At 39.5% G+C, this 26,349-nt stretch overlaps 1 protein-coding gene across 1 annotated transcript; it reads left to right on the top strand.

Annotated features, from left to right (window-relative positions):
• Positions 1-2,245: 2,245 nt before the first annotated feature.
• Positions 2,246-26,315, top strand: tprb (translocated promoter region b, nuclear basket protein; the record flags this gene model as incomplete). Its single annotated transcript, XM_079244714.1, has 51 exons — positions 2,246-2,396; positions 2,765-2,869; positions 2,959-3,032; positions 3,979-4,075; positions 4,169-4,272; positions 4,357-4,521; positions 4,755-4,847; positions 4,999-5,079; positions 5,278-5,365; positions 5,535-5,675; positions 6,414-6,514; positions 6,660-6,857; positions 7,016-7,123; positions 7,209-7,435; positions 7,650-7,813; positions 8,289-8,431; positions 9,082-9,230; positions 9,316-9,478; positions 9,597-9,731; positions 10,679-10,819; positions 10,994-11,162; positions 11,526-11,698; positions 12,182-12,334; positions 12,499-12,615; positions 12,890-13,093; positions 13,242-13,426; positions 13,633-13,780; positions 14,007-14,144; positions 14,267-14,398; positions 15,951-16,081; positions 16,189-16,399; positions 16,516-16,662; positions 16,878-17,076; positions 17,243-17,436; positions 18,316-18,389; positions 18,753-18,949; positions 19,066-19,356; positions 19,695-19,849; positions 19,963-20,043; positions 20,690-20,878; positions 20,961-21,122; positions 21,986-22,079; positions 22,678-22,838; positions 22,924-22,983; positions 23,076-23,167; positions 23,873-23,982; positions 24,163-24,261; positions 24,444-24,597; positions 24,787-24,908; positions 25,009-25,104; positions 26,047-26,315. The coding sequence occupies 51 exons, from the start codon at positions 2,246-2,248 to the stop codon at positions 26,094-26,096; spliced, it is 7,116 nt and encodes a 2,371-aa protein (XP_079100840.1). The 3' UTR covers positions 26,097-26,315.
• Positions 26,316-26,349: the final 34 nt, after the last annotated feature.

Genomic DNA, 26,349 nt, shown 5'->3' with positions numbered 1-26,349 from the left:
ATTGTTTTGAGTATTATGAAAGTAAAATCTTCTACAAGCCCTGCTTTGTTTTTAAGGTGTAAACATTCTGAGAACACTAGCTATTAACCCAAATGAGACGTATTTATTGAATATCTGTTTCATTCTACTTCCCAAGTAGAATGAATGAACCCTACTGATGTTATACACCATTGGAAAGCTAGGATTCTTAAGCCTAAATTGTATGTACCCATTCCACACTATAATTATCATTTCAGTCATTTTCTGAACTACTTCAATTCAGGGTCACAGGGAAGCTGGAGCCTATCCCAGCTGGCTTTGAGCAATAGGCAGGGTACACCCTGGACAGCTTGCCAGTCCATTGCAGGGCCACACAGAGACAATCAACCACTCACACTTCTATGGGCAATTTAGAGCAACCAATTAACCTAACATGCATGTCTTTGGATGGTGGGAGGAAGCCAAAGAACATGCAAACTCCACACAGAAAGGTCACTGACCAAACCCCTCCCCAGCCAAGGATTGAACGAGTGACCCTCTTGCTGTGAGGCCACAGTGCTAACCACTGCGCCATGTGCAGCACAACTGCATATTCATTAAACACTTATTTCTGACCAGGAATGCAATTTAACTTTGAAGCCATATTGTATACTAGTAGCAGATTAAACTGTCCTGTTACAGCATCAAGGGTGTGGTAAAGATAATCCATTCTAATATTTGGTTCTCAACAACCAATTTTAGGTAAAAACTGAATGATTTTAAAGAGTTATCTTATAAACTTAGCATAAAAAAAACTGAGAATGGACACTGCTACAGCTGTCAGTTGAAACTGCTGGGTCAAAGTGGAGAGAAGAGTGGGGGCACCCAAGTTCAGTCCTGGAGATCCAACATTCTGCAACTTTTAGATGCAACACTTGTCCAACACACCCAAATCAAATGAATGGCTTGTTACCAGGCCTCTGCAGAGTTGAATGACATCCAGAAGAGGGAATTTAGTCATTTAATTCAGGTTTGTTGGAGAAGAAATTCATCTAAAAGTTGCAGGATGGTGGATCTTGAGGACTAGACTTGGACACTCCTTATGAAGCGAATGCCAATGTAGATTGCTGAAGGTAACAATTTTTGGTGGAAGCTGGATGGAGGTTAATGTTGGACAACATCACCTTCTGTGGAAAAACAAAGCTGGACCTTAGTGCTGGTAATCTCATGGAGATTAGCAACCATTCACAATCCTGTATCTCCGCAGTCTGTATAACGTTCTTCCACAGGCGAGCAAGACCCTTGTTGGGTATATTTGGTTATTATTTGTAGCAGACTTAATATCAATTTGGATAAATTCTACTATAAATTGGATAAGTTTATCCTTGTTGGATAAACTTTGATAAATTGTTAAACTGCCAATGTCTCATTTACTCAGACTTCAGTCATCTTAAAAAGGACACCACCAAACAAGAGTCAATTGCAGAATGAGCTATTTGACATTAGCAGAGAAGATATGGCAAGTTTTTATGGGGGTGCACCCAGCTATGCTACTCATCCCACAAATGCATTTTCCAACCACTGTGATACTGTTCAACAGGTGAATAAACAGGCTTTCCAACAGTGTTTTTGCAGTTTTTGTTGTTACAATACAAAAAATGATGATGATAATAATAATAATAATAATAATAATAATAATAATAATAATAATAATAATAATAATAATAATAATAATAATAAAACAATCAACCAAACATAAATTTAATTTAAAGTTTCTTTGCTCATGAGAATGGATATTGGCATCTTGTGAATCTTTTTGCATTTGGGGCTGTGCCTTAAGCGGAGTTTAGTGATTTCTGGATTTTGCGGTAGAGAACAGTTTCTCATATAAATGCAAACCTCAACTCAATTATATCATCTATGTGATCCCCAACTCTGGTCCTTAGGGCCAACTGTTGTCTTTCAACTGTTCATTAAACATCCAAGTCTTTAAGTGAATGTTTGGCGCCATCTGCTGAGTTAACACTTAATATAAACAAAGAGAGTAATGCTCATTTATTTGTGAAGCACTTCGCGCTGCATTCAACTGTATGAAAGCACAGCGTAAATAAAGTTTTAATTGATTAATAAAAGCACTTGTTGAAGTTATAAAGTGCAATTTTAAGGTTTTTACTGAATTATGTTTGCTTGATCGCGTGTTCACCACCAAAACACTACATTTCCCACAATGCTTCAAAAGCTTTCAGAAATATTCAACTGCGCCTGCTCTTGTCTTGTTGTGGGAAAAATGGCGGCACTGCTGCTACAGGAGTTAGAAGCTTCCGAGCTTTCAAAGCTGCCTAAAAACGTTCAAAGCAAACTCGAGAAAATTTTTACAGAGCAGCAGTATAAAATCGATTCATTGAAAGCACAACAGGAACAATTCCGGGTTGATAGTGGTAAGTTATTCATGTTTAATTTGTCAGTTAGCGATGCTAATGTGTTTGTTTTAGCATAGCATGCATGGAAGTGCATCAAGGAAAGTCATTCAACTTTGAAGACGCAGGTCTCGTAACCGTACCTTGACACAGTTCTATATATACCTATGTACATTCAGCAACAGCTGTGGCTTTGTGTTCTAGGCTCAATGTTTAAAAAAAAAAAACAATTAAGCCACGACGTGGAAAGCAACAAGTGTTAGCATTAGCCAACCCATAAAGCTAACAGCTAGTTTTGATGCAAATAATGACCGCGACATGTGATTTTTGTAAACAGCTGTCTAATAGAACAATTTATAGTGGTGGTATTGCATGTTTTCTTTGTACAGAGCAACAGTTTTTCGAAAAAGTCAAACAACTCGCCCAGTGTCAGGAGGAATTTTTGTCTCGGACTCGAGAACATCAGAAACTCAAAGAAGAAATATCCAAACTTGGTAAGAGTCAGCATGTTGCTGTGTTATTTACACCTAAAGCCTAGCAGGGTTTCATTAAGTTGTACTAATGCATAACATTTTTGCTGTAGGTGAAGAACTAAAAAGTGTACGTGAGAAGAATGAAGAATATGAATCCACTCAGGAGAAGTTGTCATCAGAGCAAGTAAGATCATATACACAAGAAAGCAAACACTTTTATTGTTAATGCATGATGTGTTACTACTTGCTTGATACTCTCTTGAAATGTGTGTTGAAGTTAAGGGGACAAAAGTATCTGAATGCAATTGGTCAAGTCTTTTAACAATACAAACAAATGCATAGCTTTGAATTTATTGCAGGGGTACTCAATTCGGTCCTATGATGGCCACAATCCAGCAGGTTTTCCATGTATCCTTGCTCCGACACAGCTAATTCAAATGAATGAGTCTTTGTGCAGAAATTTGATTATTGTGTTGAAGCAGGAATACATGCAAAACCTACTGGTTTGTGGCTCTTGTAGGACCAAATTGAACATCCCTGATATATATAGAAACAAAAGTATGTTGGTTTGTCTTTCTTTGTGGATATTTTTTAAAAAAAAAATACAGCTGTTTTTGCACAAGAGCTCCTGATAGATAGCTTAATATCCAAATCAACAGTTATGCACCTTGCAGAAATTTCTCATGCCAGACAAATTCTTACTACTGGCTGAAATTGAGGCAGGAATGTCAGGCAGGACTTCTTTACAGCCTGGCGAGATAGTCAGACAAAGCTAAAAAATAAATAAATAAATAATGGTTACTGATGACAAAGAAAAACTACCACTTTGTGCAGTCGCTTGCAAGGGATCCATTTCACAGTTTGTTCTACTGTTCACTTATGTCCACAGCTCCAAATTGTAGTGTGTGATTTGATTTGGAGGTTTTCCTAATGGTACCTGGACAATTTAGAGCTGAGGTGCTTGTGCAACAATCACTAGGAGCTTTCAGGGGATGTCATTTTTCATGAGTATACAAGAGAAATAAACAATTAGTTAGCCTAATAATGAAAATTAAATGTAATCCATTGACTGTGTTTAACATTTCATCTGCACCAGCAAGCTCTGTAGTTAATGAAATGTATTTGTTTAGACTTCGTTGTCAAAAGCCAAAGAGGAACTGGAGGCAGAAAAACAAGAACTTGTGCGGACACTGGAGAGGAGGCACTTGGAAGTTCAGAATTTAAATGGTACTTAAATATGAATTACTATTACTTCATTTTTCATTTAGATTGTTATTTCTACACATAACATAATTCTTTTTATTATTATTGTTTCACCAGATGACCTGAAGCAACTCAATGATAAATTAGTTGAAGTCAACACTTCTAAGATGGCTCTGCAGATGAAGTTTGATGAACTTGAAGCAGCTGAAGTGAACATAAAAGTGAGTTGCACCGTATTTGTATTAAAATGTTTGAATGTTTGGCTTTCTAGAAAAATTACTAACTAAAGTTGTTTGTTGATCTAGTACAAGGAGAAGCGTATGGAGCAAGAGAAGGAGCTGCTACATGAGCAAACAGCTTGGCTGAAAGAGGAGCTGAAAGCCAAGACCGAAGTACTGCTGTCCCTGTCCCGACAGAAGGGTAATGAGATCCTGGAACTGAAATGCTCCTTGGATAATAAAGAAGATGAGGCAAGTTTCATTTCTTTATTTACATTCATTGATTCTCTTCACGTGTGTGTGTGTGTGTGTGTATATATATATATATATATATATATATATATTACACGGTAGTGTTTTTTTTTTTTTATATTCAGGTTTTAAGTAGTCACTCCTCAGTGTTGTCAGTTTTCTGTAATGTAATGAGTAAAGGATCTTTTCTTGTTAAAAAATGTTATTTCTAAAATTGTTGTTTGGATTTCCAGTTAAACAAACTCCAAGATCAAGTGGCAAGTTTGAAAACTTCAAATGAACACCTGCAGAAACAAAATGAGGACATGATTACCAGATTGAAAGAAGTATGTATGTTTTCATTTTACATAGTTTAATTGGTTTGCAATATTGTTGTTTTTGAGGTAACTAAATTAACACTTTAGATCATATATTATAAATAAATTAGTAGAGCTGGTTAATTGAATTAAATCCTGATGTTTTACGTTTCTGTCTCAGGCTAAAGAACAACGGGCCAGCGCGGAGGAAAAGTTCAGGAATGAGCTCAATGCCAACATTAAGCTTTGTAATTTATACAAGGTATGGGTATGTGGAAACAAAATAATGTTGTGCATTACTCTTTACAACAGGACATATACTTTCAGTTTTTAACAGTCATGTTTTAGGTCTTGAAGTTTCACTGCTTTTCAGTTACAGAACATGCTGTTTGGACACTTTTTTTGGGCTTTGGCTTGGTTGAGTTAATAAGAGTAAAATGTTCACCATGTGTTCTTCCAGGGAGCAGCAGCAGATTCTGAGGCAAAAAGTGAGGAGCTCGGTCGCGCAGTGGAGGAGCTACATAAGCTACTGAAAGATGCTGGAGAAGGTAAAAAGTTATTAAAAAATAGTGTCTGTAGCCATAAAGTTGTATTCTCTGTTTGTTTGTCCTGGGCTAAATAAAAAACAATACCATTATGTTTGTTTTAATTGTGCAGTTTATTGTTGAATTAGATTTTGGTTCTTCAGAATTTGTCCATCTTGTTCCTCAATTTCAGCAAATAAGGTTCTGGAAGACAAACTGCAGGAGATAAACGGCACTACAGAGAAATCTGTTACTGAGTTAAAGGATAAGATCAAGAGCCTCGAGAAGGAGCTGGACAACGCCAATGAACTTCTTTCAAGCTCTAAGCTTAGAGGTCAGTTCTTTTTATTTTATTCTTTATTGTTCTTAGGGTTGTGAGATACTTGCTGTTAGAAACACAATATATATCCATATATATATCATGGCTGCAATGCGTTCCTCGTGTTCGTTTGGTACGCAGGCTGCTCACACTGATGTGAGGTAACATGTCACGTGCCCCAGTTGTAATATTGACTTGAACACTAGAGGCAGTAATATGAACAAGAGTTACAAGAACAACACAATATCAGGAGTAAATTCAATTATGGATAGTTTTGAAGAATGCCTTGCGAACCTTGTTTGCAGCTACCAGCATCTTTATGATTTTTCCTCCCTGTTGTAAAGTGATAAACACTCCTGCCTTAAGAATTAGCAACAGAGTGGTGAAGTATTGCTGACGGAAAAGTCCTGAAAAACAATGTGATTTGCAGTTTGACCTTTTCACTATTTTAGAGTCCAAATTCTGTGTATTGCCTTTAGCTGTGACCTCCCGTATTTAACGTTTTGGCCGTGCCATGCGACCATTGTTTGCAGTAAGTAATCATACACAGACGTATCGGCCCATTGCCGTGTACGGTTACAGACATAGCAAGTATATCCAAGCCCTTAGATTACTTACAAAGTTAACTGATTACTTTTTTCCTTGAATGAGAAAAAGACTGCACCAGCTTTACTTTGGGTCTTTTTTGTTTTGTTTTGTTTTTAACTAAATAACTAAATGTCCTATAATCTACCATTTGTTTTTCCTGACCAGGCCCAGTTGATACTTCCATGTTGACAGAGGAGCAAATGACAACAATGTCTCCAACTGCAGTGGCTGTGTCCAAAATAAAACCAGGCATGAAGTTGACTGAGGTATGTGAAGCTTAGTTTTAGCACTTAAATTTTATTTCCTTACTAGTTATGTTCTTGTTTGAGCTCTTGTATCCACAGATTTACGTTGAAATAACCGTGAAACACTTGAGTTTCTTCTGTATTTTAACATGACATCTGGGTTTAGCTCTACACAGCATATCTGGAGAGCCAGGAGCAGCTGCAATTGGAACGACTCGAGAATAAACGGGTCAACAAGTATCTTGATGACATTGTGCAGGAAGTGGAAGCAAAAGCCCCAATCCTTAAACGGCAAAGAGATGAGCATGATCGCATGCAGAAGTCAGTGGCCAGCCTTTCTGCGAAGCTGGAACAGGCTGTCAAGGTGAGTGATTTAGAATTATGTGTCTGTGGAATATCTGCTTTGTATTTTCCTTTCCATACAGTGGCGTGAATAAAAATCGACTCCCTACAATGAAAGCACGGCTGTTTGTACAGTCTGATAGGAGTATAGGTATTTGACTTTAAATGTGTTTGTGACAGGAGGTGCACCGTCTGCAGAATGAGGCCGATGAAGCAAACAAGCACTCGTCTGTCCTGGAACGGGACAACCAAAGGTTTGAAGTCCAGCTAGCAGACATGGCTCAACAGGTGGGTTCATGTACCTTCATACTTTTGTCATCTGTATTGTGATCTATATTTATTGATGTGTACAATCCTTTACTCTGACTGCTAGGTTCGTGTGCTGCTGATTGAGCTGGAAGAGGCTCGAGGAAACCATGTGCTTCATGAAGAAGACGTTAGCTCAGCTGATGTCAGCAGTACATCAGAGGTGATCAGCCAGCATTTGGTGACCTTCCGCAGTGTAGAGGAGCTTCAGAAGCAAAACCAGCGTCTTCTTGTGGCCCTCAGGGACCTCAGTGATGCCCAAGAAAAAGAGGAGTTTGAGGCCACTGGCAATAAGTATGTGTGCTGATGATTATTGCTTATGTTTTTCATTATTGGTTCGCTTGGTTACTACCAGAAAATGTGTCATCTGATTTCAGAAGTTGTCATCACAATGGTGTACGAACAAAAAGTTTTAAATGTCAACAAGAATGTTTCATCTTAAATTTAATGTTTAGAAACCTGCTTATATCAGTAGTCAGACTGGACTGACACTAATTAACTGTCTCAGGCGTGGTGAGCTGGAGCAGAGTTTGGAGAAAGCTCAGGCCGAGTTGGAGTCTCTGAAGGAGCAGCGAAGCCAGCAGATAAAGATGACAGAGTCCATCGTGAGGCAGAGGGACATGTACCGTGTGCTTCTGGCTCAGGCAACTGGAGTCAACTTCCCACAACAAGGTAATGTAGATGAGCAAGAACAAGCAATACGTAACAGATATGGGGGAATGGCGGGGTGGTGGCCAGATTTGGGCTTGTTGACCTCCCGTCCACTGGAGGTTTTTCCCACAGCATGGTGATAAGGTTCTGTATGGGCTTTTTTTTTTTTTTTTTTTAAAACACTGGGGAGGGCTGAATGTATGATTAATCTGGGTGGGGATGTGCTCGTCCGAGTGGTGGGCAGTCTGTTCTGTTCTCTGCGATGACTGCTTGTTGCATGAAGCTTGGAGCACATTGGGGTCTGCCCTTCATCCTTTGAGGGAGCACCGTTGCATTTCCATGATCACTTAACACAACTCACCCCTAATGTTTAGTACACACAGATACACAGTCATGCCGCAAGTAACAGAAGGTCTTTTAGTTTAAGCCAAATAAACTGGACCGATTTAATACAGGTCCACTTACACTTCACAACTCCTCATTGTTTGTTCTTAAGGTACCCCACCTGAAGAGTTCTCTTTGACCACTACCCCTCGACGTTCACCAGCAGCCACTCCCACCACAGGCACTCCTACTGCTCTTGTTACCATAGGTACAGATTCTGCTGAAGCATTGGAGGCCAAGGCAGCTTTGCGACAGGTGAGTGTCACATTAGTGAAATAAGACCAAAAGTCTAAGATGTTTCTTTTCTTATCTTTTTTTTTTTTTTTTAAATCTAAACTTTAAAGCAGTACAGCACAGTGTAACTGTTTGCACTGACATGCATATAATCAATGCAGCCCATGGTGTATGTGGAGTGCTGCCTGATCTAAGTCTTTCTATTCTAGACAAATTTTTCATTTTCAGATAATATCCATACAGATTTAATAGTCAAATCCAGAAAATCCAGCTTTTTCTAAGTAATTATACAGACTCTGACCTCCTTACATGAGCTCAGATTGTAATTTTTGCTTGTCTCTCTGCCTCCAGGTGGCATTGTATGTCATTTGTGAAAGTTATCATTTAAGTATGGTTACCATCCTAGTGTTGAACTTGTTTCTTATTGTTTCAGAGAATCATAGAGGGGGGGGGGGTGTCTGTGAGAACATTACACAGTTTGTTTGTTTTGTCTTTTTTTCTTTGTTTAAAAATATTCAAATGTAAAACTAAAGAATCTTTCAGCACAGAACTGTTGCCATTTCTTTACATTATCACAACAAGGGATTAACTTGTCATTTTGTCAGCCTGGTATTACTGGATCAACGGTGTACGCTGCTGTTCAGCTTCTAAAAACCTATTTGCATCTGCAGTTGCAGGAGGTGTTTTCCACCTATAAGAAGGAGCGCATGGAGAGCAACAAGACAATGACCGAGCAGAACGAAAAGCTCCAGGAGCAGCTTTCTGATCTTCATTCCCAAAATGCCAAGATATCTACTCAGCTAGAGTTTGCCTCTAAGAGGTAAAACACATACCAGTTTTAGAAAAGTAACCTTTGTCTTTCCTGTAAAAACACCAAAAGGTAACTGACATCTCTTTACCCATAGGTATGAGATGCTGCAGGACAACGTTGAGGGCTACAGGAAAGAGATTGCTTCCCTCAGAGAGAAAGGCCAGAAGATGTCTGCTGCCAACCAGAAACTTGAAGAGACCGTCCTCATGTTAAACGAGGATCTTAAAGCTGCCACAGAGAAACTCACTCAGGCTGAGGTTTGTCCTTCAAACATCATTCATGCTGTTTCTGGATTGTTTTGTTTTGTTTTTTTAATTCACTGCTTGTTGAAACGTTGATCGATATATTGCACATTCATTTTATCTTGCTTTTTAGGGCCACGCGGAAAAGTTGCGCAAAGAAAGAGATATGTTAAAACTAGTGGAGTCCCAGCTGATCCAGGAGAAGGAGACTATCAAGAGCCAACAACAGAGCCAGAAGCTGCTTCTTACCAATCTTCAAAAAATTCAGGTAATACAAGAGTTAACATTAAGAAACACACAATGATCAAACAGAATGTCACTAGGCTTTATAATCTTCTGTTGACTAGTTCTTACCAATCCCTGGCATTGGATTCTGTATGGAAGGCTGATTTCAATGACCTTAGTCCCGAGTTGGACTGGAGCAGGGTATGGGAAAGCATTAGCATATCTTCCAGAAATCCTGATCATCAACAAATCCACTACAACTTTATACATCGATTATATTTAACTCCCAAAAAGCTATATATTATGAAACAAATTACGGAACCTTTTTGCAAGTTGTGTGTCACCAATGAAGTTGGTACTTTTAAGCATATGTTTTGGGAATGCCCACCAGTGATGGATTTCTGGAAACAGATTGCAGGTAACCTTTCGAGGTTGCTTGGAATTTCTCTATCCTGCTCACCAGATGTGCTTATTTTAAACAATTTCTCACATGTCAATTTAAAGGTGGCCAAGCAAAGGATTTTATTGGCTGGCCTCACGGCCGCCAAGAAAGTGGTAGCAACATGCTGGAAACCACCACATTGTCTTTCTGTTAACGCATGGTCACTGATGTTTTTAGACATAGCTTATTTAGAACTCTCTATTGCCAGAGTACATAGGGCTAAGAGTGACACTATTGAGGTTTGGCAAGCTTTCATTTCTCGTCTCCAACAGTTTTGCAAAAAATAACACTGAATGGTGCTCTGGACTGGGGTGGGGGGGAAGGGTTTTGTTGTTATTGTTGTTGTCGTTGTCATTTGTACAGTGTTAAAAAAAATTTTTTTTTTTTGTTTAAGCCAGACATACAGATTGTTTAATTAAGCATGTATATATGCTTTCTGTGTATGTGGCTGTATGCTTGGCTGTTTTTCAAGCAAATAAATAAATAAATATTTGATCTCAAAAAAATGATCAAACAGAATGGCACAAAAATGGTTTTCACTTTTTCAGGCCACTCTCGAGCGTACAGAGACTGATACACGTCAGCGTCTCAACAGCCAGCTAGAAAAGCAGGAACGAGAGATTTCACAGCTACAGAAGAGACTAGGAGAGGAAGTGGAACAGCGCCACCTGCTCTGTAGAAACCAAGAGGTAGGTATACACATTTTATTGCTCTCTTGAGTAAATTACTAACAGGATTTTTAAACAAATGCATAAGAACTACAGGACATGCGAGTTGCACTTTAAGACTAACGTTAACAGAAATGGATCAAACTGGCATCAACAAATACTGTATCTACTAATTTTAATGTTTTTCATTTGTAGATCCAGCTGATGGATGTAAAAAGACAGTTGGAGACACAGGTGGCTTTACAACAGAAAACTAAGGAGTCGCTGAATGCTGCTGAGTTGGAGCTCAACACCATGAGGATGCAGCAAGGCAGCATTGAAGCACGTCACACTTTGAGCTCTCCGTCTACACCCATCATGAGAGGTTTGCAAAAGAAACAAACATTTTTACAGACAGGAAGAAACAGCATGTTGCTTTGAATATGCACAGTGAAATCCATCGTCATACTTGAGCTTATTACTTCATTACTTACCATTTATTTCAATAGTTATTGTGAGGATGGTATTCAGTTTCTTTGTTTTTTGCTGTCCATTGACCCAGATTTGTAGTTGGCCTACTAAATCGCACTCATCAGGTGTGGTCTCTACTTGTTTGTGTGAGCTGACATACAATAAAAGAGCTCAATTAAAGTTAAACCACATTTTTTAATACTTTTAACAGTGGAATGGCATTTTCATTAGTCTACAATGCACGCCACCATTTAAAATCCCAAATTGTTTGTCCCAGTTTCAGGCTTGCAGGGTTCAAATCAAGACAGAGAGGACCTCCAAGGCCGGCTGCAACTGGCTGAAAGCCGGGCAGAGGAGCTGGCAGAGAGCCTCAAGACTGTCACTTCCAGTATGGAGCAATACAGAGCCATGGCTCAGAGCCTAGAGGAGTCCCTGGACAAGGAGAAACAGGTTTGGGACACAGTTGTTAAATTAAAGTTTTATTTCTGAGTCCTTTTAGCATTTAAATATTTAAATGAACAGCTTTTCAGAAAATTACAAAATGGGGAGTTGTTTGGGCAATTGTGTAGTAAACAAAAGTGTTATAATTATATTTATAAACACAGTGATGATTGACCCAAATGGTTGTAAGCTCATCCCTTGTTAAGCAAAAATACAGATTAATACGAAAGCTTTTGCAGTCCATTCAGAGAAAACTCTACTATAGTTTCAGCCATTAGGAACCACCTCACTTTAACAAGAGTACATTGATAATTTGAGTAAAATGTAATTTTGTAAACTGATTTTGTGACAGAAAACAAAATGAAATTCCAGAAAAGTTTATAAGGCATATTTTAACTCTTCTAAACCTTTCAGATACTTTTCTCTTTAAACTCTGTGGTGAGACTGATAACTTTTGTACTGACTTTATTTTTGTAAATGGCCACTGGCCAGGTGACGGAGCAGGCTCGCTCAACCATTGAGGCCCGTTTGAAGGAAGCTGAGGAGCAGCACCGCAGGCTGGAAGAGAAGCTCCAGGTAGCAGAGAAAGAAAAGCAAGACCTAGAGGAGCAAAAGAGGAGAGCTGTAGCCTCTCTAGAGGAGCAGGTATGAAACCCTGCATTAGATTGGTAGATATTTGATTTTAAGGAATGGAGGTACATTTGAAGGTTTTTATTGTACTATAGGTCTCTTAGCATGATTTCTTTTTATTTTATTTATTTATTTTTATAAGTTTATTGATGACTGTTTTTGTGGTGTGACTTTCTCAGATCAATAGTCTGCAGAAAAGTCTGAGCAGTGCCCAGGCAGATCACCAGGCGGCGCTGCAGCAAGTTGCCGTTGCTGAAACCCAGCAGCAGCAAGCTCTGCAGGACAGCAAGGAGCAGGTATGCAGCTACAGTAAACATCAAGTCCAATACAATAAATGGGTTTAGCAAGTAAGTTTTCTTTAAAAATACATCAAGTTGTTAATTTACTGTCAAAGTAGCTTGTAAGTAAAGCAGTTGACATAGAAAGAGGTAAATGAGCCTTGAACTGAAATGCTGCTGTATATTTTTGTGTTGCCACTAAGAACACCAGTGATGGTTGTAGTGAAATCAATCCCAGAGCTTTGTGCAAAGTATTTTAATACTGTATAAAAACTTTTTCTCCATTTTCAAGGCTAAGCTGGTGGCTGAAGCTCAAGATAAGTATGAGCGAGAGATGATGCTGCATGCCGCTGATGTGGAAGCCCTGCAGGCAGTGAAGGCTCAGGTCCTGCAGGCTGCAGAGATCAGACACCAGCTAGCAGAGAGAGCCCAGAGAGTCAGTGCTGAGTTACTGGAAGCCAGAGTCTCCTGGGAGGAGCAGGAGAAGATCCTGAAGGTTGGTTTAAGATCTTTTTGAAAGCTGCATGTCTGCAGTAGCATATTGACACCAAGTAAAAAGGCTTATATTTTATTTATTATTTTCCAAGTCAATTTTCTGAAGGGCACTGGTTATTGCAGTTGTGATGGTATTCCTCATCTTACAGGAGGAGATGTCCAAAATGGAGAACCGCTACGACGACCTTCAGAAGCAGAACACACTCCTGCATGAGCAGATCCAGAAAATGAGCAGCAACGTTGCCGCTAACATGCTGCGTGCCAGTCAGAGTTCCTTGAACGTATCTCTAAGTGAAGAGGGCAAATCTCAAGACCAGCTTCTTGAGATTCTCAGGTACCCAGTAAATCTCTGTTCCTATTTTAATGTGCAGTCATGCCCATGTAATCTGTGTTTCAGGTATATATTTTAAAAAAGGAAACTTTTGAAAGGTTTAATATGTAGATAAGTAATTAGACTGTCTAATAGGGTCCCATTCCTCCATATTCAAATTTTTTCTTAAAAAAAAAAAAAAAAAAATTTGATTCCTTCTCTCATCACAGGTTTGTGCGTCGGGAAAAGGAGATTGCGGAGTCTCGTTTTGAGGTGGCCCAGGGTGAGAGTTTACGTTACCGCCTGAGAGCGGAGCACTTGGAACGAGAGGTCAAGGAAGCGCAGGACAGTTTGAGCTCAGAGAGAGAGAAAATGCAGGTCTGTTTTTATACTGTGTATTCAGAAATCTCACAGCTAACTGCAATAAATGTTACATTTCTATTTTAATGCTAAAAAAATATCTTTATTTTTGGTGGAAATGTCTGGTTTTTTTCCTTCAGTAGATCAGATATGGTCAGAAATTAACAACTAACTTTAATTTATCCACTATCTGTCAAGCCTATACGATATTTTATCTGACTTATGGCACAATTCTTTGTCTCAGGTGACAGCAAAGACCCTCGCTCAGCATGACGAGCTAATGAAGAAGACTGAAACGATGAGTATATTAGTGGAGACCAACAAGATATTAAGAGAGGAGAAAGACAAGATGGAGAAAGAACTACAGCAAACTCAAGCCAAGGTGTCCGCCTAATCTTGAATCCATTTTTAAATGGCTGCTTTAGTTATTGAATTGACATGTTATTCAAAAGTATGTGATTCCAGTGTGCATGTCTGAATATGCTACATCTTGTGTGTGTTTAGGTGCAAAAAATGGAGTTGGACATTATGCCGCTACAGCAGGCTAACTCTGAGCTGAGTGAAAAAAGTGGGATGCTGCAGGCAGAGAAGATGATGCTGGAAGAGGAAATCAAGCGTTGGAAGGCCCGAACTCAGGTTGGTTTAGAGACTGAACGATAATTAATTCAATTCAATTCAATTCAACTTTATTTATATAGCGTCAAATCACGGCAATGCCATCTCAAGACGCTTTACAGACAGAGGGGAAAACATAATGAAGGCCAATTCATAACAGCCTATATAAGGAAACCAACAGATTGAGTTGAGTCCAACTCAATCTCCCATCCTGAGCAAGCACACTGGCAACAGTGGGAAGGAAAAAACTCCCTTTTAACAGGAAGGAAACCTCCGGCAGAACCCGGCTCAGGACAGGCAGCCATCTGCCTCTGCTGTGTGGGGGGAAGAGGACAGAAAGACAACAGACAACAGGAACTGCTACTCCCGGCCAGGGAGACCTGCTGAGACAGGAGACATACATGTTAATGATGCAACACTGTTATGGGGGGGGGGGGTAAAAGAAAGAGATAAAGAGAAAAAGAAAGAAGCTCAGTGTATCAGGAAATGTCCCTCAGCAGTCTAAACCTATAGCAGCATAACTAAGGGATGCTAACCATCCCTAGCTATAGGACTTATCAAAAAGATAAGTCTTCAGCCTAGTCTTAAAGGTGGGGAGGGTGTCTGCTTCCCTAACACTAACTGGGAGCTTATTCCATAAGAGAGGGGCCTGATAACCAAAGGCTCTGCCTCCTGCTCGACTCTTTGAGACTCTAGGAACCACAAGTAAGCCTGCAGTCTGCGAACGAAGTACTCTGCTTGGTATATAAGGAACAATGAGGTCTTTGATATATAGTGGTGCCTGGCTGTGGAGGGCTTTATATGTAAGGAGAAGGATTTTAAATTCTATTCTAGATTCAACAGGCAGCCAATGAAGAGAGGCTAAAACTGGAGAAATATGATCTCTCATGCTGGTTCTGGTCATGACTCTGGCTGCAGAATTCTGGATCAGCTGAAGGCTTTTCAGGGCATATTTAGGACAGCCCAGTAATAGAGAGTTACAGTAATCTAGTCTCGAAGTAACAAAAGCGTGAACCAGTTTTTCTACATCACTCCGAGACAGAATGTCCCTAATTTTGGCTATATTACGTAAATGAAAGAAGGCTGTTTTAGTAACCTGCTTAATATGTGGGCCAAAGGACAGGTCAGGGTCAAATATTACTCCAAGGTTTCTCACTGTAGCACTGGAAGCTAAAGTAATGCCATCCAGGTTCATTACAAAACCGGAAAATTTAGCTCTGAGTTTTTCAGATCCAACGAGAATTACTTCAGTCTTATCTGAGTTTAAGAGGAGAAAATTTCTAGACATCCAAGTCTTTATGTCTATGAGACAATTTTGTAGCCTATTGGGCTGATTTGTTTCATCTGGTTTAAAGGATAAGTATAGTTGAGTATCATCTGCATAACAATGAAAGTTTATTCCATGCTGTCTAATAATTTTGCCTAAAGGGAGCATATATAGCGTGAAGAGTATTGGTCCAAGTACAGAACCTTGAGGAACTCCATGACTTACTGTATGTAATGTGCCTTATCTGCAGAGGAGTACATTAGGAGAAGTTATGAGACAAGTTTTTTTCTTGCCATGTTCCTCCAGCATTTGGTGAGTCAACAAAAAGATTCAGATCCTGAAGAGTACAAGCGTCTGCATTTGGAGAAAGAGGTACATCTTAAACGTATCCAGCAACTCACTGAGGAGAGCTCCAAGCTTAAAGCTGAGCTTGCAAGGTAAGGGATTATACTTGATGACGTAGCCAAATTTAACAGGCTATTAGACATTTGCTTGATTTCCCCCCACCTCACTATTTTCTTAATCTGTCCATGTATGTGAACAGGACAACTAATCTAACAACATCACTGCAAGGCCAAATACAGAACCTGCGTGACACCATGAGTAAGTTAAGCGAAGAGAGGAATGTGCTGAAGAAGGAGTTGGAGACAAGAAACCAGGAAATCCAAGAGAAGGTGCGAACCATCACCCAGGTCAAGAAGATTGGGCGTCGCTACAAGACTCAATATGATGAGCTCAAGGTGGAGCATGACAAGGTAGTTTTACTTCTGTTTTGCAAAGAGATTATTTTGTTCAGTCATGAAATGTTTGTTTTGTCAGCATCAGTAATGTGCTTGTTTTGAGCTCATATTTTATATTGCATATCACACAGCTGGCTGCTGAGGCTGCAGCAGGCCCATCTCAAGACGAGGAAGCACGTCAAGCATCAGTTCAAGAAGTGCAGAGCCTGAAAGATTCCCTGAGTCAGGCTGAAACCAGGACCAAAGAGCTGGAAGCACAACTAGAAAACATCAACAAAGTAAACATCACAATTGCACATGATTTAGCAGGGAGGCCTAATTATATTCTGTTGACGTGTTTTTAAGGCTCTTTAGGGAAAATGCATGTCCTGCGCTATTTTTAGCTAGTTCATATCATATGTTTAAGATTGTTCCTCTTGGGGGAAGAGAACAATTTTACAAAGCTGTCTGTCAGGGAGAACAGTTTGTTGACAATGCTTGATGTTTGCTACAGGTGGTCACAGAGCGAGAGACTGAGGTGCGTACTGCCCAAGAACAGTCTTCCAGACTGCAGACAGAGCTGACCAGACTGAGGCAGGAGCTGCAGGACAAGGTGTCTCAGGAGGACACCTTGAGACAGCAGATGGCTGAGAAGGAGGAGAAGACCAGGAAGGCCCTTGTTAGTGCCAAGCAGAAGATCAATCAGCTCACAAGTAAGTTTTTTCTTCTTTTTTCCCCTCCATGCATTACATTACAAACTGTTGAACTGACAAATGTAATTAATGTGTAATTAAGGTATTTATTTCCTTCTCTCTTTTATCCCTCATGTATTGCTTGTTAATTTCATTTGTATAGCTAACAAAATGTATTCATTTCCAGGCACCAAAGACCAACTTCAGAAAGAAAATGAAGAGTTAAAGCAGCAGCGAGATGAAATGGAGGTGCGAGTGAGTGCTCTCAAGTCGCAGTATGAAGGCCGTTTCAGTAGACAAGAGCGAGAACTCAGAGACCTGCGAGGTCAACAAGAGAGACAGGAGCAGAGAGATGAACCACCTGAGGCAGGCCCCAGCAAGGTGAGAATCTGCTACAGTTGTCAAAAGACAGATCACTTCATTTACATAAGAATTAAGTAGGATCAATGTTTATGCAGGGCATGTTACTCTTATTTAGGAGTACCCATGATGGCCTTTTAAAACTCAGTTCTGTAGTCAACAAAGTGGCAAAGATCGTCAAGATTTTTGTGCCTCATTGTAAACACTGTATTCTCTGAACCATGGATGGCCAGAGCTAATAATAAATTAAATGAGACCCTTTTTAGAAATTGCCCGTTTTAATTTTCTCATGAAGTCGTACAAATTGCATCCTCTTTCCTGCACTTTTCAGTTAAAGTTTGTATGAAACTGTTTTTTTTCCTTTAACCTTTCATTGAAATACTTTGCCGTTTTCATTCATTCAACCATAGAAAAGAGTGTTATTATATTGGAATATATTACAAGACTTCAAAACTTTGATACTTGTTTCTAAAATGATAAAAGCTATACAGCAGTAAGTGCTCAGTTTTAACATCCATACATTTTCTATTTGGCTTAGTCCAATTCAGAGTTGCAGGGAAACTGGAGCCTATCAGAGCAATTAGGAGGCAAGAGGCAGGGTACACCCTGGACAGGTCCCCAGTCCATGCTGAAGACCGATTCCAGTGAAGGAGCTGGGATGTAGCCTGTTCTTTGATGATTGTTATGTAGAATGTATTGTGATTTCATGGATAAGCATGCAGAGACATGTCCAGCATAATGATCAAACATGGTCCTTACCCAGTGAAGGGTTAAGAATAATGATGACTTTTTCCACATATTTCATCCTGCAGCTTGTTCCATCATTTCTGTTTAGAAATGTTTGTTGACTGGCATTGTTTTCTTTGTTTGTTTCTTTCAAACAACTTTTTTTTCCTTTAGACCCAAGAGCAGCAGAGGAGCACAGAGCAAAGACAGATCAGTCTGAAGACCACTCCAGCTGCAGACAGGGGCAGGTACGACTTGTAGAAAATTAACAAAACTATTTTTTACTCTACATTCAAAGGTCATTAAACACAATATCACATAGATCTCCACTAACTACATGTACAGTAGCAGAATGTTTTTCTTGTACAATTGTTTGTCTCAGTATTTACGAAAGTGCATGAAGATCAACGAAATGTTGCCAGGCTGTTTATTACAATCTCTATCATTCTGACATCAAGTTTTTGTATCGTAAGCTGCATTTATTCAGTAATGCCTCTAGTTTACTCACAGTGGGAGACAAAGCTTTCTTGAATTACTTAACCTTGGAGAAAAGGGGCAGTGAAATAGTCTTTGACTCCAGTAGAGTCATTCTTCATCTTCTTTGTTATCAGTGCCAGCATCTCGGAGCCTCCAACTGCAAACATCAAGCCAACACCTGTAGTCGCTACAGCCAGCAAACAGCCTGTCAACCCAGGGAACAAACCCACTCCCAGAGCAAGCATCAGGCCCATGATCACCCCAGCTACTGTGCCCACTCCCACACCCACTGCTACAGTCATGCCTACAACACAGGTTGAGACCCAGGAAGGTAGGAGTAACTACAAAGTTCTTATTGCTTGTTTATATAGTTTAAAATGCTTTTAAAACTCTGAATCTCTGGGTTTAAAATTTGGTTCTCTGACTTTGGTTGCTGCTGTTTGACAGCCATGCAGCCATCTGAAGGCCCACCAGTGGAGCATGTGACTGTGTATGGCAGTGCCAGCGGCTCACTGCGCTCTGCCAGCCCCAATGTCCAGACCACCTTAGCCAGCCCCATGCTGACTGTTCAGCAGACCCAGACACAGGCCACAGCATTCGTTCAGCCAACACAACAACAGAGTGTGGCCCACCCAGAACCAGCCAATCAGGAGCCACTGTCTGTATTTATGGAGGCAACACCTAGCTCACAGGTGGAGTGGCCTTCAACATCCTCTACCTCCTCTGTGTTTGGCACTGGTGAGAAACTGTCTTTTTTTTTTTTGAGAACTGAAATTATTTTTAGTTTGGTTACAATGTTGGTTTATTATCAGATGGGGTTTTGTTTCTAAAGAGGGAGAGTTCACAATCATTTAAAGGCATTTAGGTGATGTGAGGAGCTTGAGGTCAGTAATTCTGGATGGAAATCTGACATTTGTGTTTTTGCACATTTTAAAAATGGAAAATTGCATACATACTTTTTTTTTTTTTTTCTTCTTCCCTTAATTTTAGAATAAATATTATTGGTTTCTAATTCACATCCGCATTGCTGTTTTATTTCCATACAGTCCCATGTCTTCATTTGTTCTTTTTTCTAGTTTCAGCAACACCAGGAACCTCTGCCATGTCTAAGAGGCCTCGTGAAGAGGAGGACAGCAGCAATGTAGTCACTGACACAGAGGCGACCCAGGAGGACAACTCAAGGGCTCCGATCCCAAAGAAGCTGCGCATCATTCAGAGAGTCGATCCAGAGGTGAGGAAGAGGGGGACCATGAAGAATTCTGTGAAAATAATTGTCCTCTTCTTGCTTTTCAGTAATTAAAAAAAATTGTAAAAGTTGAAAAATTGATTTTGTGGCCTTTTTAGGAGGAAATGCTGGCTGAGGAGAGCGCTGAGGCTGAGGGAGTGGTGCCGACAGACAGTGAAGATGGTGCTGAAGCAAGTCAGGTTTGTACAGAAACGAAGATAAATTATTATTGTAAAGTCTTTAATGAAACCTTTTTAAATATTTCTGTGATCCTTAACAATCCAACATTTATTTTCTAGTGTGAAATTTTCTCTGTTGGACATTTATCACACTTTTCAGAGAAACAAGACAGAGAAAATACCACAAGTTAGCTGTCAAACAAGCATGTTACAGAAATGGGTCACAAAAAATTGTCAACTGTCATAACAAAAAGTAAAAGAAGGTTTTTACACATTTTTTATTCATTGATTTAATTATGTTAACGTGGCACAGTAGTTACAGCAAGCCTCCGGACCAGAAGGTCGCTGGTTCGAGCCTCAATCTGCGGAGGTTTGAACAGTGGCCTTTTTGTGTGGAGTTTGCGTGCCCGTGTATGCATGGGTTCTTTCCTGGTACTCTGACCCACAAGACGTGCACGTTGGGTTAATTGTAATGGTTAATTGATCACTTATCACGTGTAAATTGTTTTGGATTAAAGCATCTGCCAAATGACTGTAAGATAACTTGTTTTTTTTTTTTTTTTCTTAAAAAGAAACAAATATGCTTTTAATATTGCAGAATAGGGCACTGCTGGTAGAACACCCACATGTGTGATCATCATACTTGCTGCATGTTTTCGACTTGCAGACGGACGAGTTTCAAACCCTGGAGGAAGGAGCTGAAGGTGCAGCTTCTCAGTCCATCACAGTAGACCAAGAGGTTACCCGGACCCAAAGTGAGACCCCCGACCAAATGCAGCAGGAAGTAATTGTCATATTAACCGACACAGAGAGTGAAGACGACCAGGATGAGGAGGACGAAGACGAAGAAGAACAGGTTTGCGTTTGGTTTTTATTATTCATTTAACTTACTTAATAAAATGTGCCTTTTCATTGTTGATTTGACCTGTTCATTGCAGGACTATGAGGAGGAGGAGGAAGAAGAGGATGATGAAGAAGATGACGAGGAAGAGGAGGAGGAGGAGGAGGAAGAAGATGATGGTGGGATGGAGGAGGAGGGAGAGGACAGTAATGAGGGTAGTGGAGATGGCAACGAAGCTTATGAAGGAGACGACACAGAGGTTAGCATACCTGTGACACAGCATGCTGTCATAGTAACAACCCACACATTAACCCTTCCCACGCTTTCTGACAGACGCACCCTCCCTTTCCAACTAACACACTCACATGTTCCACACAGTCTCATTTTACTGTCACTTGTATTTAAACACCCCCTCCCCCCCCGTTTTAACTTTCTGTCTGAGTGCAAACTTTTCCTATATTTACTTTAGTTGTTTACGTTTACTCTTGTCTTGGTTGCACGTGTTCAGTCTGAGTCAATGTCTGTAAAGAAACATTTAACGGTCTTTTACCCCTAGTTTGCATTTGTGTGTGTCTGAAATGTTAAAAGGTGTTTTGGGTGGGACATCAAAAAGTCTGGTTTTTTTGTGTTTAACATTCATGGTGGGTACTAAAACTTGACTTGACACTAATTTATGATGACGTCCTGTAAATTAATCAGGAAAACATGGATTTTTGAGAGTTAAAGGTGTTTGGTTTGGGGATTTTTTGGTTAGACCTTTATATTTGATGTTAAGCTGGTGTAACACTTATCAGACACACATACTAATGTGTGTTTCTTTTTTTGTTTGTGTTTTTTGGATGCCAGTAGATCCTCATTAGGACCAAATCCTAATGATGCACGATGGAATTCTTTAAGTGCTGGTTAGGGTTAAAGGAAGTCCAGTTGGATTGAGGCTTCTTGCTTCTTGCATGGTTATTTGAATTAACTTGACCATGGCCCAATATTTTTAATAATAAAAATATCGTATGGTGATTATTTGAATTATTATTATGAATTTCCTTCTGTTTTGTTCTGTTTTGTTTTTTTTTTTTTGTTTTTGTTTTTTTTAAATAAATTTTCCGATGTTCTTCCCTTTCCCAGGGAGCTGATGTAACGGACCCGGGCACTGAGACAGAGGAGAGTTTGGGGGCGTCTGACTCCACCCAAAGGCCAGCAGATTCCCAGACACCCAGTTGTAAGATCCAGGAAACCCTGTCAAACACACACACTGTGTAGATTTACCTCAAATTCTCCACATCTGCTCATAAACTGACCAACTGTTCACTTAGTTACCTGACACCCCTCGATGACTGGAAAAGAAGTCATATGTTGTCTCTCTGACTGCAAACAGTTTAAACAAAAACAGTGAAGTTGACTGATTAAAAACTGAACTGGGAATTTTTTTTTCTTTTTTCATCCCAAACCTAAAAGTTCCCACTTTTTTCTACAAAACACCACATTTTACAAGAAGGCCGAGATCAACTATAGCAGCACTTTGTCTTTTTTAATCAAAATATAATTTGCTTGTTATTTATATTTTTTCTTAATCAATTTGATTGGAAAAAAAAATGGATTCATTTTCAGATCCTCTATATACAGATCCTCTGATCTATAAATCTATTTTTTGCCATTAAAAAAATTGTCTGGTCCACAAAACACTGTTTTTCTCACATTTCTCAAAATGATTATTCTTATTTGGATTATTTTTGCTGTTTAATCATTTTCTTACTGCAGGTTCAAAATTTGCTTAGCTGGTCTTCAGTAATCTTGTTCTCTGTTCTCGTTTTGTTTAGTTGAGGGAAGCACAATGGAGGCTTTCTCAACAGAACAACCAATCACAAGTTCTGGTACTCGCATGCCGCAGTCACCACGGCGACCAATGCATCAGCTACCTCCCCGACTGAACATCCACTCTGCACCAACTTCAGAACTTGGCCCTCCTGCTCAGGTTCAGGTATGTTGTCGCTGTTAAATTAAACTTTATTTTACATTTTAGTTGTTTTAAAAATTAAATCTAGCTTCTAAATTGTTTCTAACAGCGAATCCCAGTCCGCCGCCAGTCAGTGGGGAGGCTTACTCCTGGGATGCCAGGCAGTGCTGTAAGTTGCCTTGACGATCCGATTTCACTGTTTTATTTAAGAAAAAAAACAAAACAAATGTTGACGTTTCCTCTCCACTCTGCTTTCTGTAGCAGCACTTCTTCGATGAAGACGACAGGATGGTTCCCAGCACTCCCGCTCTGGTGGTGCCGCACCGCCCTGATGGTTTTGACCAGGCCATCCAGTAAGTCATACAATCATTAAAAAAAACAAGTTGGAAAACAAAAGTCATGCAAATTTTTTTAATGTATCGACATGGATTGGGGAAAAAAGTTGTAGTTTGTAGATACTCATCTTTCTTTTAGCACACGTTTTCATGGCTCCGTCTTCAGTTTGTGATTGGATATAAAGCTAGATCTTTGTTTTCCACTTGATATATATTCTGTACTGTTGACTAGGAATCTATCAACAAATTGCGACATGTACAAAACTTTTTTTGCTCGTCATTCTTCTTAATTTCAATTAGGAAAAACAACAACACAGTAGCCAGATCATTATTCTGCTGCTATGATGCTCAAGAAGACAAGTAAAAAGATTTTTTTTTTAAAAACCAATAAAAATGACAAATTTTTGACTAGATTATTTTTATTTATTTAAAGAAATCTTTTTTTTTTTTTTTTTTTTTAAAAACCAAAAATGTTCATTTAAAAATTGTGAAGCAAAAATTCCTGAATTTCTATTTTTTAATCAATTCCCCACCCCTACTGTTGACTGGTTGAGCTTTAATTACATTTTGCTGTCAGTAAGTTGGCCCATTTTAAATACACATCTGTGTAAGATCCTATAACTTTTAATTGTAAAGATTTATTCGTATTTTGTTCAGTGTTTTCTTCCTGGTTTAAAGACAGCAGACAGTGTTTTGAAGCCATTTTTGTTTGTGTCTTGACAGCTCTCCTCAGGTAGCCGGGGTGCCTCGCTTCAGTTTTGGTTCCTCTGCAGACATCCCACAGACCAGTTCTTCCTCACATTCAGACCTGGGACAGCTCGCATCACAAGGAGGTGCTCCATCACTCACTCGTATGCAAAGCATTTTTAGCTGTTGTTATAGACAGGAAAATAAACGCATGTTGTAAAACATAGGAATATAATCTAGGGTTGCTGTGGTTAATCTGTTTGAATATTAATAATCAAGCTGCGGGTAATTGGGATTAATAATTCCAGAATAATTATTTTCTTCAGGTTTGGGGATGTATGAAAGCCCTTTATTCTTAACAACTCATGAGGAGGAGTCTGGTGGACGCAGCGTTCCCACCACACCACTGCAGGTTGCAGCACCAGGTATGAGTCAGTCTGTTTAGACCTGATCAGTTTGTTTATCTCTACTCCCAACACTTTTTATGATCACATGAAACTTTGTTTTCTGAAGCTGGAAAATAGAAAAAAAAAACCTGGAGTGCTATCACTCCCTAAACATGAGATTTTATTTATTTTTAATTTATTTATTCTTGTAAACCTTCCAGTGACAGTCTTCTCAGAAGCAGCACAGTCTGACACAGCAGAGCACGCCTCCCAGTCGGTTCCCATGGTGACCACATCCACACCAGGCCTCGTGCCTGGTACAGCCAGTACCGGGGAGGAGAGAGACGACGTCTTCCTGGAGCCAGACACTGATAGGTGATTCTTCCTCCTCTCCATTCTCCGACAGCTGTTTTTCTTTCATGATAGAGGACTTGTAATCAGCAGGAGTGTCACTTCCTTTTCCTCTGTAATATGAAAAGTTGTGATAATTTACAAATATCTTATCAAGGATGGTTTCCTACACATTTTAAGATGGTTTGAACTTTGTATATTTGAATGTTCCAGGCTCAGTGCTGAAGTATCCGTTGATCCTGTGGTGTCTCAAGGAGACTTGGAGGAATCAAGCCAGCCATCTGACAACGCCAGCCTCCCCTCCACCAGTCAGGAGCCTTCCTCCAGCTCTGCAGGTACAGTTGCTTTCATGGCTGCGGCAGCTGCCCTGCTGTTGCATATCTGCTCTTTTGTTGCATCTTATTGCTCTGCTGTGACTGTGAAATGTTCCTGTAGATACAAGCAGTGCTCCACCTAAACCCTCTCGACCTGGACCCAGCAGACAGCTGCAGCGCTGGCCGGAGAGCCGCGGTGGACGCATGAAGAGAGGAGGTAACATGTCCAAAAGGAAACAGATTTTTTTTTTAATCAGTTGTAATGCTGAGCAGTGGTACCAAACTGGTTGATGCAAAACTAGCGTAGTGGCATCTCTGGATGGACAGTTTTTACATCGGTGTGTAATATATTAAAATGAACACAGAAACATCTGTATTGATCAAGAAGCTGCTCTGTCATTGATCTATGTAAACACTAATCCCACTTAAACTTGAGATAACAGGAATCCGAAAATTGCAACAGAAAGTATTTGAGTAACGGATGTGGGCAAACTAGTTAAGCACAATAACAGCAGCATGTCCAAAGTTGTTTGTATAAATCTATAAATCAGGCATTGTATTGTTATATTTGCCCCTTTTTTTCTTTCTTTTCTTCAGCCCAATAAAGAAAATCTGAATAAAATACCTAAATTTCCACTTAAATCTTTTGTTCTACTCATCTGACAGAAACTATTGAAGCCTGTGATCAGTTATCTTCCTTAGTGTTGAGTCTTAAAAGCTGAACAGGCAAAGAACACACACCAAACTCAAAACAAAAAAAAAACCAACAACTTTTTTGTACTTGATAACATTTTTATTGGTTTTTGCATAATTAAAAAGCTGACTTATTAACATACAGGATGCTTTTTTGGCTGATGAAACAAAAATAGCTGCTCATTCATCTTGATCTTTTAGGGTGTAGGTAAACTGTATTGTGTTGCTGTTGAATAAGAAATGTCGAGAAAAAATATTGTAATTTGCACACAAACTTGTGCGTAGTACATCTTACAAGTTCTTGCGTGTAGCTGAGAAACTCTTGGTGCATTTATTCTGATGCAGCATCGTATGACTGTAAAACATTATTAATCCTTCATAATGTGTGTGCATACATTTATTACAGCTACTCTTCAGAATTTACATCAGTATTGAAAGTCTGAAAATATATTTTCCACCTCCACAGGTCAGGCCTTTCCTTCCCGCGGTGTACCAGGGAGACGATTTGCAAGATAAAGCATCAATGAGATGCCTTGGCAACCATAATTCATCGTTTTGATAGAAACACATTTAAAATCAGAAAATCTAGGACTTGATTTCATGATGATGTTCACTTATTCTGAAGCATGTGTGTTATCCTTTTTATAATTCATTTTTCTTTTTTAAATGTACTTTAAAAGTACCTGTTGTAACATGATCCATGCTGAAGCGGTGTGTTTTATGAAGAGCGAAATAAACTTAAAAACTCAAAGAAAACAAAAGGCTTTTG

Source organism: Telmatherina bonti (genome assembly GCF_933228915.1).
Source record: "Telmatherina bonti genome assembly, chromosome: 8".
Classification (NCBI taxonomy): Eukaryota; Metazoa; Chordata; class Actinopteri; order Atheriniformes; family Telmatherinidae; genus Telmatherina; species Telmatherina bonti.
This window is presented reverse-complemented; position numbering and strand designations above follow the sequence as displayed.